Below are 17360 nucleotides of genomic sequence, written 5' to 3' on the forward strand. Positions count from 1 at the left end.
TCCAGGCATTCAGGAAAAGTGGCCTTGCTTGCACAAGAGCTGTGATCCAGGTGCTGTTGCGTAATGACCTTACTTAATGATACACTCTTATTCTGTACATAGTTCATAGCTTTTAATTTCTAAGTGTACACTAATATACAGTGAATTAGGGTCCCTTAAATCCATTCGCTCACATAAATAATGTGCAATATGTAGTTATAGCTGCGGCGTCAGTGACTAAAAGGATGAATATGAGGAGTTATGGCAGGGAAAACCAAGATCAGAGGTAATTTATCTACTCAGCGAATAAGTAGGTGAGTCATTTGGAGCTGCCAACACTGGTTAAAAAATATCAGTTTCCTTCATAAGCAAAGCTTTGTGTGAAACTACTGTCTATAAAGGTGAGGTGAGTCTGTGAGGTAGAAGTGCATCAATTCCTGTTCTGGGTAAAGCGCAGCCATAAAACAAACAGAGATGTCCCACAGACCCGTCTGATAACGTGGTGACACCGGGCGCTTCGCTTCACGCCGTCCATCACACACAATCGATCTTGGTGCGAGTTAACATTCATCACTTCTCACACCTGCTTTTACGGTTCAGGTCAAATTCCTCTACACGCACACAAACACAGACACCCTCCCTCAGATCCATGGATGAATGAGCTTTAACCAGCTTTTTTTTTTGTTTGTTTTGTTGCCCATTAACTTGCAACCTTCTCTCAATTTTCCTCACGTAAAGCAGGTCAACAAGCACCACGTTAAGCACTCGGCTGAGCAGCCAGTCATGCTTGGTGATAATTCGGCACAGAGAATCTGTTCAGAGGTCAGCAGGTGATAAATGAGAAAAAAAATATAAAAATAATGATAATAATAATAAGCCCGGGCTTCATATGCTGAAGCAGTTATGGGGGAAAGTCATAGAAGAGGAGCACAGCCTCCCTTCCTATGTGGAGGCACGGTCCTGGAAATTCTTTGTGTTCTTGTTATTCCTTATCAAACAATGGAACAATAGCTCATGTGCCTCTCACTTTACGCTGCGCCTTGTTTTTTTTCCCAGACTGTGTGTTTGTACATGTTGTGCCGCTGGAGCGTTCCGCGGCTGGAATATCTCTGTTTCATTCTAATTATGAGATCAGCCTGCATAAAAACAGTGACTGATATCTCAAAAGACCACATTTCTGAAGTCTGAAGAATAACAACACCCCCATGCATTATGCAAATGCATGATTAAAAACCTGAAAAGCCTCAATGTCACCTCTGAAAGGTGTCAGAAAAGGTGGTGTGGTGACACTGAGGAGGAATGCGAGGTTACTCGGTGTCTATTAAATGGCAATTTCTGGTAACATAATAATAATTTACATAGAAGAAAAATGTTCATTAATTACTTGCTGAAACGTCTCATCGCTGATGCACTGATGTCCAGCATATGTCTCTGCCTGCACTTTGCCACACATCCTGCTAATTAGTATGACTGAAGATCATGATGAGACTGCAGATATATGATAATGAGTTGGGCCCATTGCATAATATTTATATTAGTTGCTGTTTAGTGGCATCAAATTAGCCATTACGCAAAGCTGCTACGGTGCACTCACGGCAGGCGTTCATAAATCATGGTGAAGGGCCACACATAAGAAATTCAGGTTATGACCTTATTCAAGGTTAGAAGGTACAGGCTGACTGATGGGCTTCCCCGGCTTCAATGACTCTGCCTGTCAGATTTGTACTGGCAACCATCACCTTAATAGCCACTTCTCCACACCGTGTTTTCACTTCTAATGCACGAGTTCTTTAAAAAAAAAAAGTGAATTAAATAAAAGTTGTCACTAAAGGTCATTTTAGGTGTCAAATATCCTTCTTTGTTTGTACCTCTGCGGGGATGTGCTCTTGTTATGACAGGCAGTGAGTGAGAAACGATGGGAAGAGGTGACAACAGTTGGCTGCGATGCGTGGCCGCCCTCTGGCTCATCACGGCTCACTTTCAAATCCTCTGTCCAACAATAACTTTACTTGTTCCTCTAATGAGAGGGAAATTCTCCACTGGATGACACAACACGGTCACGAGGAACTTGAGGTGCGCGCAAAATATAAAAAAGGACCCTCCTGCTTTGTTTTTTTGTTTTTTTTCGTGACCTTCGGGTGGCAGATTGCCATTCGAGGGTGGGGATGTGCACGCACACAGTGTCAGATGAGTAAGGACGCAAGGACGGCATCATTAGGAACGCTGCGTCATCTTACAACTGACCACGCCAGAGTACTACATGTCAACTTTGTCAGAACCAGGAAGTAGATCTTGCTGCAACAACACTGATAAACCTGAACGGACCCATACAAAGGTGGAGGGGGGTGAGGGAGTGAGAAAAAGGAGACAGAGACTGGGGAGCAGACACACAGGATATGATGTTATCAAGACAGTTTAATAGGCCTTCAAGCAGGAGAGATTTTAAGCCTGTGTGACACTTTTGTGGCGTGTGCTGGTGAATGTCCTCTTACCTCCTGAAGGTGCTTCAGGCCGCTGATGTGTCTGAAAACAAGAAGAGAAGAGGAGCATTAGATCTAATTAAACTGTGGGGAGGAATTTACAACCTTCTACACAACTAAGTTCTTTTTTTTCCATGGGACTCATTTAATTATTTAAATTATGCATGATGGAAAAACTACATCAGTGGAATGGTTAAGTGGGCAGCAGGGCAGGAGCGAGACTGGTGAAAGACACTTGTGTAATTGGCTGTCAGTTACTCTGCATGCAGCTTGATGAACGAGGGAGAAGAAGGCGGGGATGCAGTTGGATGGAAATGGAGAGCAAAACGGGGGGCGGGGGCATAAAAATAACAATATTGTATTAAAAAATAAATTAGATGTCGATAGAGGACGATGCTTGTGATGACGTGGAAGAGATGTGGCTCAAATTGGAGGAATCCACAAGTGCGGGCAACTCACAGTCTCTCTGAGTCGACGAGCTCTTTGGCGATGTAGAACGCTCGGGATCGGCCATCAATCTGCGTGACAGGGAGGGAGAACGGCGGGAGACGAATGAACACGGTGCATGTTTAAAGGCTCTCTGTGGACACTTACTGCTCTCGAACGCTAATGCGCAGCCAAGCCACGCGGCAGACGAGGAGCCCGACAAAAACTCAGATCCACTTTTTTGTAGATTCTTGCTGTCAAAATAAGACTGATTATTTCATTACGCTGCAGCGCAGACGTGAAGGTTTCCTGAAAATACGTAACTTTTAAATTGAGATGCATTATGTATGAGAGCCTGTGTGTGTGTGTGTGTGTGTGTGTGTGTGTGGTGACAACAGTGCTGCCCATTGATTTAGAAGCTAATCAAAGGGCTACAAAACATCCGAGCCAAAGCATAACACCGGAGCCTTTTAGGGATTTACCGGTACAGCTCCTGTGCTTGTCGGCCTTATTTTTGTTCCTATGTGCTGCATTTCACAAATACTGCATTAAAGTCACACGATCCTCATTTCCTTGAAATAAAACCAAAACAAAATGCAATTAAATGAATCTGTTCCTGGGGCCAACAACTAAAACCTCACTTTTTTCCTCGTTGCATTCTCTTCTCATTTATTGTGGCTTTTCTTTGAAGAAAGGGAGAACAAGGAAATGAATGTCACATAACGAGAGCAGGGGGCTGATGCAATTGTGATAGCAGCAGGATGGGTGGGGTCCATCTTTGAGCTACTGTAAAATGTCTGTTTTCTACTATACAGAAATTGTTTACCCCTCATTTTTCGTTTTTACTTTTGTCAAAGGTCTGATAATTCAAATCTAGCACTGTCAACAAAATAAAGCAGGACTTCAGCTTTTCATCTAGAGCTACTAAACCAATTAGCAGGTCATGGGGCTAAATAAACCACTTTCTCTCTCGCTTTCACTCGTTTTCACATCCCACCACCACTCACCTGTCGTTCATAACCCTGCTCTACTGCCCCCTCTTCCTCCTCAGAGGTACGCCCGTGGTCCTCATCCGCTGACAGCCCAGCAGAGACGGGGTTCATTGGGAAAGGCTCTGTGTAGGCACTGCCAGGGGGAGAAAAAAGTATGAAAGCAGCAAGACAGCACTGGTAATGAAATATGACATATGAATTATCTAGTTTGATGAGAGGCTTTATCATAAAAGCAAATCTTAACCAGGAAGATGCTGAATATATTCAACTGGGATTTCAAGGTAGCACAGAGGACGCATTTAGCACATTTACTGTAAAAAGCCACCGTATTCTAATGGGGCTTCCTTTAAAACACTAAGGATTACTGCAAACTCCCTGTAATTGTGGGTTTTTCTTTTTCCTGTGTGCATCTCTAAGCATTTCTGTCCTCATATGGAGCCCTCCAGAGGGATACTGTAATCCCTTTCCTGATTTGTGCTCTTCACAGATGGCACGTTTGTGTATGTGCGCTGGTAATCCTTTAGTGAGCTTCTACACCTGAGAGGGGCACGTTGTAGGTCACTTCACATTTAATCCCTTTAAATGCAATCTGTGCTAATTATTAATGCCCTCTGGCCCATTAAGACCCATTCAGTATCCTAACAGTCACACTGTCAGTAAGATACCTGAGTAACAGTTACTGGCAGAGCAGCAGTATGACATGTATAGGACAGGTATAATAGGTGCTGGGAGCACTGCCTGTGCTCTAATGAAACACACATTACTACACTTTAAATTCTAACTCATGTTAGTGAGCTCTACTTAATATTAAATAAAAAGCACCTCAATATACATGAGTTTAAGTGACTAGAAAATAAATCAGTTCACAAAATATACTCTCACACTATTAGTAGAGCCAAGATCTCATTTTTGTCACAGTCACTGAGCCTCATACATGACTACAAGAACACAGCTTTAATTAGCATTAAAAAAATGACCCTGAATGTGAACACTCGCTGGCACTCACTAATAGCTACAGGAGTCTCAGTCATGGTGGCCTAAACAAACCTCAGTGCTGTTCTTGGCAGACACTGGAAATCACATTACATTACTCAACAATTACAGCATAGCAAAGTTCAGAATTTTAACCCAGGAGTAAAAACTGATCATATTGATCAGTTTTTACTCCTGGTAATGACTCAAGGTGGAATATAAGTAAGAGCTGTTTTGCATTTAAGTTGTATTTTATTATTTTAACCATTATGCTGAAAAAAAAAATCATAACTGGGATAAAGTTTACCTTCAGAACTTTGTGACAGAAGCTTAGCACTGGTAAACATCTTCAAATATTTTCATTTCTTAGACCTAAAAGTTTAAAAATGGTGTGTCTGAACATTTCTCACACCACAACCTTTTTGCTCTTTATTACCTCACTTGACCTCAGAGTAAAAGTGGGATGGCAACCTCCTTGTGACTAGGAAAAATTGGTGGTTGCCTGGTGATCACATTGAATTATTTTGTTGTTTGAGATAAATGAAAGCAGTTACAAGGACCAACTGCTGACCCAGAGGTTGAGGCATGGTGAACCTCTGGGTGTAATCACAAGGCGACTGCACTGGTTGCCTGGTTGAGTGAGTATTCAGTCAGTTTAAATCAAACTCTGGTTTAGTTTCCTCGTTGGTGCAGTCTGTTTGTGCAGATGTGAACACGGTAGTCGCACGTGGGTGCGGAACGAAACAATGGCACTGAGACCCTTTGGTGGAGGTGGTCTTGGTGCGGTTCTAAACGAACTCCAGAGCGCTTTGTTTAAGATGTGAACATGATCGGACCTTCAGTCGAACCAACTACCAGGTATGCGCTGCAAGCATAGCTAAAAAACTTCCCATAGCCATGAATACTTTGTATTCTGGGATGCAGCAAGGCACTATAGGTGTGCACAGGTCTGTACAGGATAGCAACTATGTATGAAATGAAAAGACTACTGGGACCAGAGTAAATGAACTACAGGTGTGCAAACTTGCCTCTTTACACTGGAGGACTCGATTCCACTGGTTGCCAACTGCTTGTATTCTGGTTATATTCCCATGTAAGAACAAGATTGCTGAGTTGCTGTTAAATCACTGTTGTGAAGCAACTACATCACTATCTGTGGAGGAAGTTTCACATCTATCTATTTTCTGTCTTATTGCCATTTTAATGCTGTCTTGGTGCACCAATGTTGCTTCAAGACAGTAGCTGACTGGGAGGGATCGCAGACCTGCCTCCTGTCACATCAGCCACAAAGCTCTGGAGACAAACGTCTCCCCCTAGCATTGTGTGATTGGCCACATTTACCTAACCTGACTAGATACACTGTGAAGCACGCAGTTCAAAATACTGCTGTGAGCTGGAAAAACACGCACTTTAATCTAACTATCAAGTAATATTTAATCTGTGACTCTTAAATGACATTGAGTGTGAATCATCGTCTGACCCTGTGTGACCTTGAATTGGACCTGTTGGAGAAAATGTAAATGACCTGATCTTTCCTTGTACCTTTTCCTCATTACTTGCATTTGCTGCTGTGTGTAATGCTTTTGTTTGGTCTGCTGTTTGTTCTTGGTGTGGCATGCCATTTACACGGCCTGCTGCCAATCCTCCCACAGACCTGAGGTTCATTAGTCTGCAATATTTCTAGCCAGGCTGTTCCCTCCAGTCTCTGCCACACTTATGTGCTACTAAAGTTAAGTCCAAGTAGACATTCACAAGTGTTAATAGTTATCGCTAGCTGACCTTGTGTCTCTGTGCATCCGGTTCTTGACCTCTCTGTTTGTCTGCCTGCCTCACTCAGGTCTCCACTCACACTACTGTTTTCTTCACCCCACCAAATTCAAGCATGATCCTCCTTCAGTGACACAGTGAAGGAGGAAAGCATGTGAGATAGATTCTCACATGCATTCCTTTAATCAGTGTTTTTATTGATGCCTCAAACAGCCCTCAGCGCAAACTGAGAGTAGACCAAAGGTTAAAAGAGGTATCCCCCTGGACTTCAACTCCGTTCACTTACACATACTCAGTCACTCACACACACACACGTGCACACACAGACACCAATTGACCTCACTGGTTTGGCTGGTGAAAGCACCTCCAGCCTGGTGACCTTAGAGAAGACAGGTCAGCCTGGATTGCGTGGGTGATGCTGTGAAGAAAGAGAAATGGTGGGGGAATGGATAGCTCCTAAGCTCAAAGTGAGATCAATTACTTCAAACATCCAAGACAAACTCTCACCTTCACCTTTTCACCTTCAACCTTGAACGGCAGAACAATCTTTGTAAACAAACCCTCTGTGTGCGTTATGGATACTTTACACTGGCCAAGAGCCGTTTCCCAAACAAGAAAATGTGAAAGGCACACACACACACACACACACACACACACACACACACACACACACACACACACACACACTGACTGCTGATTTAAAATATACTGACACTTTAAAAACAGCCCATTTTGCCCTATTTTTACTCTAAAGAGTGGCATGCCAAATTTAAACTTCAACCAACTAAATACATAAATGCCATTACCATATTTAAACCAGCAAATATGAGTTTTGTAATATACTAATTCATTAGGCCTTTCACAAGACCATTAAGGCAATGCTATTACGCCAGCCGACTGCAATGTCCCCTGTTAATGCGACAAAGTTAAATCTACTGTGTCAAATTCCGAGGAAGACACAATGGCTCTCTGCTAAACGGCCGATATTCCACCAATCTGCTGCGAATTTGGCGATGCTTGTAATATGTAATTCAATTGAGCTAAACGCTGAGTGTTAAAGTATATATTTGGACCAATGAGACAGGCCTTTTCCCTCTCCTAATGGCACTATTACAAGAAATAGGACCAAAGGAAAAGCTTCATTAGCTTGCTAACTATTGAAGACTGGGATACTAATGGGAGGATTAAGAGTGTGGGAGCAGTGCTAAATAGCTGTTTTTCTGTTTTTAGAGAGGACGATTACATATAGCCTGTGGCTGTTGTGTAGCTGAAACTGTGAGAAGAACACTTGCTGTATTGCTGCTGTCTTCCCTGTGATGTGATCAATAGGTTGAGGTTATTAATATTTCCACATCGTAATTGGTTGCAATTCCTTCCATCCGTATATAGAACAGCATTATAACTCCTGTTCACTTCTGGTTGATTCATCCTTAATGCTGCTATACTTTGGGCCAAGATGCCGAGAGTCTGGGGATGGTCTTGATAAACTGGAACAACAATAACATCGGACCTGACATTCCTGACTGCACCACACCTCGTTCTGCTATTCAAGGGAAAGTCTGCAAGCCTCCACCCCACCTCGGTGACCCCCTTCTTCCCACTTCGTTCTATCTGTCCTCCCCTCTCTCCACCTTGCTGCCTCCCACCAGAGCCCAGCCCTCGTCCTGCATTTCCTGTAAACAGGCTGGTGGGAAGCTCCTAGGCTGGACGCTTCCTCCCCGGGGATGACCTGGCAATGACCTCAGAGTGACTGGCACCAGGCCTGGCCAAACCAGTGACACACCCTGTCCACCACCTCGCTACACAGCCACCACCCAGTGCAACAATGTACTTAAGATGTCTCCCTCATCACTACTAACACTAACATAACAGTGGGTGGAGGAGCTGTTTCAGAGGCCATGCCAAGGCTTTGTCATCACTCTGAGGAGGTTCACGTTGAACCGTTTGAAGTGAAAATGATGCCAAAAGATAAACCACAGATGCATGTGTCACTGAGCTCAGCACAGTGGAAACCTTTTACTGTGTGCATAGTGTGGGCAACATATTTGCATTATTACTGTAAACCTACCTGGAAGTGCTTTGAGGTACCTGAAGGGACACTTTATGCTTCGTAATTTGAGCACAGTCCTAAATCCTGGACTTTCCTTGCTAAAATGGTTGTTTGCCAGCTCTCATTTGTTACTGCAAGGGCTACTTGGCAAACATTATTCTGCTGAGGCTGCACACTCAGCATGAGACTCATCTTTGATAAAGCACACAGAGCTGTAACTTAGTATGCGTGCACATATGCATATACACACCACTTACAAACAAACATCTTGTATAGGGCTTGGAATAAATCATTAGTGCACCTTTTCCTTATCCATTGTACACTATGGTAGCTTGCTAATGAACATGTCTCTTTGCTTTGCCTGAATGCCTGTGTTAAAGTAGCGTCTGAATGCTGCTGGACATTAATCACATGCGTGGAAACAAGCCAAGCCTGTAAGTTCTCCTTAAAATGCATGTCTGCGACTGCAGGCATGGTCCTTTTGTGTGCACTGCTCTGGGGCCACTTGGCCATTTTCCTCACCACAAAAACACACTTTTTCCTCTGTGGGTCTACAACCACATTGACTGTTGAATCTTTCCTCAATAAATCACTGCCTCCGTCGGCTTGGTGGCCTGGGACAGTGGCAAGTGTCAAGATTTGAAAAGAGTTTTGGGCAAGATGTACACATACACGCAGACAAAAGCACCTACACCAACTATACAGGACTTTATTACTGTGGGCAGTAAAACATAGGTACACACATGCGGTATATACACTCTGACATGTATGGATACACTAAAGAGTGACCCTGGCAATAGATGCCTCTCCAGGGGAACGAAGAATAGGCAAGGTGACTGGACAGATAGGCTTTTTGCATCCTTGTGAGCGCTGTGAGACCTCTGGCACACAATGAGCCACATTGATAGCATCATCAGGAGACAAAAAGCCACGGGAAAGGGCTTGAAACGCAAATGATTTAAAATGATGTTGAAATATGTATATAAATATGTATGTTGGTATGGGGAAAATGAACAGCTGCATACCTGGAGAAGAAGCTTTGTGTGGCTAAGTGTTGCGAAGGACAAAATTTGCTAATAAACCCATAAAACAAACTGTAGATTTGATCATTAAATAAAAAAACAAAACAAAGGACACTGCCAGAAATAAGGGCAAATTAAGGAGGAAGCATTCTGTCCCAGGATCATCTTAAACATTTCACAGAGCTCTTGGTAATGACCCATCTCTTTGACCACACAGAAGTCATCAAACACGACTCTTTTATTAAGACTGGGGAAACACTGAGGCCTGCAGTGGCTGAAGCTGTGCCACAGGCTGGGGTAATTTGGCCCAGTCTGATCTCGGTGATTCCTCACTCTATCACGCACTGCAGTAAACCCTGCTGCCCCTCAAGGGTCCAATGAAAGAGGAGCACTCAGGAGAGAGCTACTTTAATAAAAGCCCTCCTGAACTTAACTATCAGTGTCAGGTACAGGAGAGCAATTATACCACAACTGTTCTCGCTCTCTTTTTCCTGTTCCTACTGCCCCCACCCACCACCTCACTTGATCGCTATTCTCTTTGTTTTCTTACTGATCAGCTCCTTTTAGTCACACCTCCCCTCCCCTCACGCTCTCACACTTTCTTTAGTGTTCGCCACTTCTTACATGTGAAAAAAAACCTCCTCTCAATTTTTGCACTTTTAATTGCATCCATAATGACTTTCTCTAATGTGTGTAACCTGCACTCTGCCAGCTACGCAATTGCCATTACCTGTTCTATCTGCTCAGACTTGCAGAAGAAGCAGCACCACCACCAGATGTGACCTCTAAATCCACCAAATGGAAAATCAGGAGTAAGCTCTCCCATAAGCATTGTCTTTCTTCCCAAAGCCAGTGATGCCTGACATAGCAGGCTGCTCATCTCTCACACACAATGTCTGTCAGCTGTTCTAGGGTTAAGCCTGGACTCTTGCGTGTATTGCGCTGCCCCTAACAACTCAAGCTTTACTCACTTTAAAACTGATTCCAGTGACAGATGCGCTCTCTTGTTCTGCAGACTGCAAAATGAACAGGCAGAATAAGCTTTGTTTCTAGACTGGCTGTTAGTAGTTTTTTGTAGTGTATTAAGGCCAGTGCACTCCAATTCATAGCATATGGAGATTACATTTTCTTTAGCCTAGATGTTGGGATGCAGCTTTAGCCCCAGTGCAGTACAGAAAGATGTGATATCCTTTGTGGTGCTCACAGCCATAAAAAAAACACTGATAGTTGTTTGTATTGGTCTATATCTGGGATTCTAAAGATACACCCACCAGGCAGGTAGCGGTCCTCGGTAAAATACACTAAGGTACATTTCATTTATCGTTATTGGCAGAAAATGACAAAGGAAGCTTTTTGATTGAATTTCTTTAAGCCTCGTTCAGCCATCAGATTAAACATTTCCAGTGTACACAAATAAAGCTGGGGTCATGACAACTCTAAAATGGTTAAAAACCTATAAATCAGCAAATACCAACAGAGGAACCAGATCTGACCAAATACGTTTCATATAATAACCAAATATTTTTAATGTTTGAATTTTTCTGGCTGTATAAACTAGGCACTCAGTTACCGAACCTTTAATAACTTTGGTCTATATTGTGTAGCACTTGCGTGTTCATCTTTGTATGACTGTATGCATTTAATGCATTTAATAAGATGCCACTATAGATGGTAGGGTGTGAGGTAACATCTCTTTTAGAGCTCAGATGAAACAAGCTTTTCAAAATCTTGGTTTTGAAACTAAATCATTTGAAGAGCAGCTGGATTTTTAATCTTACCTTTCATTGTCCGATTTCGATGGCTGGGGTTTGCTGTCAATCCCAGGGAAACTGTTCATATCCACATAGCCATCATTCTCATTGCAGGGGACTGTTGAACGGTTTGGATCCTCAAAAAACTCAGTAACAGTGTGGGATCTAGTGGGTCTGCCTGGGATCTGGATGTTCTCATAGTCTGAGCTCATGGCTGGGATGTTTTCGTAGTCTGAGGTATCTGCACTGGGGAACGAGATAGAGCGGGGTTTGGTCAAAGGCAGCGGCATGGCAGAGCGGCGAGAGCGCTCCTCGAAGGACTCCACTCTAGAGACGCTCCTGCCATAAGCTTTGGGGTCTCCTTTCCTCCTGTGCTGGTCTTTATAAAGGAGAAAGGTGGATGGGAGGTCTGAAGGACGCTGCTGAGGTTTCACCATGCGGGACTGGGGCTGAGGAGAGCTCCCAGTGCTTCTGCGATCAAGCTCGATGACTCTCACTGGACCGTGGTGGCTTGACTCAGAGGAAGAACGCGAAGAGCGGACACTTCCATCACTGAATCCCTTTGAATCTGTCTTTTTCTTGAACTTCAGAGCTAAAAAGCGCTTAAAGGAGGACTTCTTCTTCTTAGGTAGGTCACTGGGTTCGTGTTGGATGAGGAGGGATGGGGAACTCTTGGTAACTGGTCTTTTAGTGATGTAAGCCAGCTCAAATGGTGGAGGGATGTCCACTAGAGAAGTTGGTGTGGAAACACCACTGGAGGACTGATGGCTACGCTGGGAGAAACTTCCAGAAGAAGTTATCATACATGGAAGGGAAAGGGTGTCATCCTTTCTCTTCATCCTGATTTCATCTTTCAATGATTGACCCATCTCAAGTGGGCTGCTCAAGGACACGTCTGGGCCATCTGCAGACCGTGAGTATAACAAGAAGCGGCGAGACTTCATAGATGGAATCACACAGTTTATACCTGCTTGCTGGGGGTGGCTGGTAGACTCACTGTACTTGTCCAAGGACACCGTGTAGTAGTCATGGGTCTGGTATTCCGTCCCTGTCTCCTCTGGTACCGTTTCCGGGACATAACCAGGAACTTTCCCAGAATAGGATCGTGATCGAGTGACTATTGTCTTTCGATCAAGTGTCACAAAATTCTCCCCTTCTGAGTCAAACCCTGCCTCTTCATAAATATGCTCTTCACTATCGGAGTCTGTGTCTTCATAATAAGGCACAATATGGCAGTCCAGTTCCTCTATGTCTTCTTCAAAGGCCTCGGTCGTGTGGGCAAACACCACCCTGTTGGTTAGCTCTGGGGTTCGGCCCAGGTCTAGGTCAGCTGGCACTGTGATATTACACAACCTGAGCCGAGGCTGGCAGCTTTTTCTTTGGCTGCGCAGAGCCTGCTCTCTTTTGGCGTTTCTTTCTTTTGCACTTTTTACTCGGAAATGCTTCTTTTCCTCTGCTTCCTCTTCATCGTCATCACCTATCTCGATGTAATCCTCTGATGAGACACACTCTACCTGCTCAAGGTCATCGTCTTTAGGGCAGAGTGAATCATCAATGTTTGCATACTCATCTGCTGACTCGCTGTCCTTTGTCTTTTCTGTGTGCTCGTTTGACTGTTCAGTGGCCTCATCGATGTGCCCCAGTTCTGAAAGTGCCTGCTTATCCTCCAACTTGTCCACATCATCTGATGACACATAGTAAGGTTCCTGGTTAGAAGCATAGCCTGTTGTGTGCTCTTCATCTGTGGTAGAAGGCTTCCCATCAGTATCATCCTGATTCCACTCAGGGTCAGCAGTGTCAGTCACATCTCCCGGAACAGCTTGTATGACAGAGTAAGGCCCAAACACATCCTCCGTGCTGGATGTGAATCGGAAACAGCCGGAAGGATCCTTGGTTGCCCGTTCTGGTTGCCAGACCTCGGTGTCCCCTGTTTCAGCTGGGTCGCATGACTCACATGTATCACTAGCATCGTCTGTGGGACCAATCACATCGTAGGGATATTCCTCAGTTACAGTTGGAAGCATGCTGAATCCAAAGGCAAACCCTCCACCTGTCAGTTCATTCTCATTTATAAGTGAGTCATGGTGCAGATGCTCGTCACTTTCTTCACTGACTTCCTCCTTCGGTTCACTGTTGTTGAGTGACTGGGTTTGATCAGCGTCTGATTCCTCTAAAGCTTCATCTGAGTGTTCTGCAGGCTCACAAAGTATTTCAGTCTTTTCAGTTAATCTCTTCTCCTCTACTTCTTCATCCTCCTCTCCTGCTTCTTCTTCTGTTTCAGTTTGAGAAGGTGCTGGTGTATTCTCATCATCATCAGTGCGACTGCCATCTTCAGGGGAGTTCAAGTCAGTGTCATCATTTTCATTCTCAGTAGTGTCAACAGTGGAAATATCATCTGCTTTGACTGTGTCATCAGAGCCGATGCTGTCTACATCACCGTTATTATCTAATATTTCTTCTTCATTTTCTGATTCCTTTTTAGTTTCTGTCTCTATTGTGTCCCCTTTGTCATTATCCCCTTCCTGTGCCTCACTTTTCTCCTCTTGGTCCTGATTCTCCATTTCATGGAGCTCTTCAGTCTCTCCATCAGAGTGAGCCACATCTCCATTACTGAGACTCTGCTGAGCACAGGGCTCCCCCTGTGGGTAAGGCTCATACAGGGGTCTGGGCTTGGGGGCAACAGGAGGTTTTGGACCTTGGACAGTGGGACAAGGTCTCGACATTAGCTTGGACTGCACTTTGATGGTGAGATGACTGCGGACCTTTGGTAGAGGGACTTGCAGTGGATTTTGAAAATCTGAAGAAAGTGAGAAAATTTAAAGAAATTAGTGACGCAAATAATATTTGCCATACTTTGCAAGCTTGCGCTGAGATAAAACATGTGGCTTCTGCTGCTGTGTACACTGCTAAGAGGAAACCTTGTACACTGTAGTAGTCAGTGACACGCAGAAAGCTGCAGGGGACACAATCAGCAGGAAAAATAACAGAGCCACAGGGTACTTAGAGAAGGAACAATAACATTTCCCATCTAGGAAATGACACATGCAGATTGGCCAGTTAAAGCAGGATTAGATAATGATGGGCTGATTACGGTGAAAACTTTTCAACTAAATTCATAAGAATTCTTCACACTGCCATATGTCTATTTAAACAATCTCATAAGATATGATTAAGGTGGTCATACCTATAATAACTTTATTTTTTTTACTATTAAAATGAAGTAGGTGTTAAATTGTGTTAATTCAGTGAAGAGCAATGCTTGTGAAATTTATAATTCTAATGAAACACACCCATACTTAACAAAGTGTGTATACACCCCTGGTCTCTTCCTGTTATTTAGTACCTGCCCTGACGCACATCCTATTAAACCCTGTGTGCACCCTGGTTATCTCTTAGTGTTCCCTCTCTCTCTCTGTGTGCCAGTGCACTCTCCGTCTCGTTTATAGCATATTCTTCCAACACTTTGACTTTTTTTCAGTAATGAAAAAAAAAAAAGAATTCCAGGTTCATTAATCAGGCCAGCCGAGACAACATGAAGGACTCCACGCAGGTTAGGGAAAGGACATTAACTACACCCCCCATCATTCCTCCATAAACCTCTTTAGGAGTACATATTTTCACAACACAAATGCACTTCCTTCTCGCCATTCTTCCCAAACACCCAGAAACACAAGCGCATATGTAAGCACACACAGTTTTTCTTTTCTTTTTTTCCTGAAAGAGTGTGTCAAAGAACAATAAAAGAGGAAGAGAAAAAAACAAGGATCCCATTCTGACAAAGCAACCGACTGCAAACAACAGGATATGGATTACGCAACAAGAATTCAATTAGAACAAATGCTTGAAAAACAAAGGAAGAGATAGACACTGGGACCTTGACAGTGCCAAACTCTCAGGATATGATTTCAGACTGAGTCCTTATTATGAATACCAACCATAAAAATCACACCGAACCAGCCTAAAATCTAAAGCGAGGAGGCTGTCATAAAGAAACTGATAATTACTGTTGAGATTCTGTTTGAAATTTTTCACTTAAACTGCACCCGGTTACTAACTTTCTTTCTTTTTTTCTTTCTTTCTTTCTTGAAGGCTAAACCTTTCAGGACAGGTGACCTTTTATCCAGAACAATTGGTTTGTGCACTTTCATAGAGATGGATTATAATCCTAATTCCAAATCTAATACTATAACAGGACATTTTTCCTAGTGGAGCCCTCCACTGGGAACTGGCCATAACGGGTCTGTGATTTAAACCACTCAAAAAGTGTTATAAACAGATAATTCACATGAAAAAAGATCAGTAGACGTGTGACCAAACTATCAAACTAACTAAAATGTAACGGACCAGATCATTTCCAGTCATACAATGAAAATCATCCTGTAACGTGCAAAGCAAGTAGGTGCAATATAACTCCAGGCACCATTAACCAGATTCACAGTTTAACACTCTTGTATTAACACACTTTTCATCATGTAAAACCAAAAGTTGCCTTTCTGGTGTGTTCACGCAAAAGCTTATGTATTTCACAACCAACCTGCGTTCATTCTTGGACATCATCATACACGGTAAGCGAAAGTTATCCTCATTTTTGCCCACACGCCGATCGTGCTTCTCCAAATGACGCGGAAACTTAATCCAAACGCATCGCCGGAGAATCAAGTTGTGGAGGAAGAGGAGCAGAACATGTCATCTTTATCTTCTCCAGTGGTGGTCGACTTGTGCAAGGTGCCTCTTCTCGCAGAATGAGCAGCTGAGCTTTGAGCTCGAGTGCTAATGCTACAGCGGACGCTGCTGTGTGGAAACGGGAGGTGCTTCCTGGCGCTTCCTGAGGCAGGATTACAGAGCGCAGCGCGGACTCGAAGCGCGATTCAGCCCCACTCAAAATGCACTGCACACCAATTTCTCTCAGCTACTGTGGAAGTTTTGGCACTGACGAATCAGTGTACTTCACCACACGAGTGGCCGTCCTTTGCTCCACATATGCGTGTAAATGTTGCCATACAGACCAGCAGGGTCAGATGGAGTTGAGAGAGATTTGTTCAGTAAATATGAAACTATAAGCCACAATTCATCTTCAGCACCGTATCGTCCCGATGGACATCTTTAAATCTGCAGCTACATTTTTATTGTTTTTTGCATGGAAAACAACATCTGTTCTTTGTGTGTGTGCGTGTGAGGTGTCTTTTCATTGACATGTAACTGATGACAGTTGGAAGATCCACAAAGTTAGATAAGCTGTTCAGCTGTGTCGCTGCATACTTGTCGTGCTTGGAGCATCACTGGGTTATCTAATCAGAAATGAAGCAGTTTTTCTCCAGTGTGTTTTGCTCATGGAGCATTTCCTGAACTAGAACAGTGCATAGAAAGGCTCCTAAAAGCAGTTTCCAAAAACAGTTTCTCTAGGACGCCAAAGCTTTTGCTATTGGCTGGGCTTCCTGGCCCGGCATCTGTGGCATGATTGAATGAATGCAACCCTTTAAAAACCTCTCTTCATAACAGGAAACTGCTCTCCCAGTTTCCTGCACAACAGGCACCACTTCCTTAGCAACAGATGGGAAAGGTTGGTAATGTTAACCCCTTAGGTAACCTCCAACAAAGATGATTGACTGGTGCTCTGCAGAGCACGATGGTTCGAGGAATAGAAAAACTTCAAACAGCTTAAAAGTGGGGCTTATGGTGGGATTCCAAGGACACCTTGTGCAACATGGGGGGACTGGGACCGTAGCCCACTTAGGGGTCTCTGATTTGACAGCTCCCAATGCTGGTTAAATGCCCACACTTAGAATAGGAGGAGCTCACCTCTTTCTTCCTGCTTTTCTACCCACTTGAAGGTCAAACAAAGCGGCATACCTCAGGGATTTCTACAGCGCAGTTGAAGTGGATAGTGATAGAGCAGAGAAGCACAATGAAAGAATCATCTA

General features: G+C 43.7%; 1 protein-coding gene across 2 annotated transcripts in view; it reads right to left on the minus strand.

The window, feature by feature from the left end:
* Positions 1 to 16273, minus strand: part of fgd5a (FYVE, RhoGEF and PH domain containing 5a) — a 32243-nt gene extending 15970 nt beyond the window's left edge. Inside the window, exons 1-5 of one of the 2 annotated variants that reach the window (XM_085405917.1) lie at positions 15974 to 16273; positions 11467 to 14236; positions 3893 to 4010; positions 2919 to 2977; positions 2472 to 2502 (exon numbers count right to left, since the gene is read on the minus strand). In XM_085405917.1, the coding sequence (XP_085262043.1) occupies positions 2472 to 2502; positions 2919 to 2977; positions 3893 to 4010; positions 11467 to 14236; positions 15974 to 15983 (2988 nt within the window). In that variant the 5' untranslated portion in view covers positions 15984 to 16273. The remainder of the gene's footprint in view (positions 1 to 2471; positions 2503 to 2918; positions 2978 to 3892; positions 4011 to 11466; positions 14237 to 15973) is intronic. The other variant, XM_085405918.1, reaches the window with a different exon arrangement.
* Positions 16274 to 17360: the final 1087 nt, after the last annotated feature.

Source organism: Rhamphochromis longiceps, linkage group LG5, assembly GCF_057381845.1.
Source record: "Rhamphochromis longiceps isolate RC_006_pf linkage group LG5, R_longiceps_female_GT1.1, whole genome shotgun sequence".
In the NCBI taxonomy this organism is placed as follows: domain Eukaryota; kingdom Metazoa; phylum Chordata; class Actinopteri; order Cichliformes; family Cichlidae; genus Rhamphochromis; species Rhamphochromis longiceps.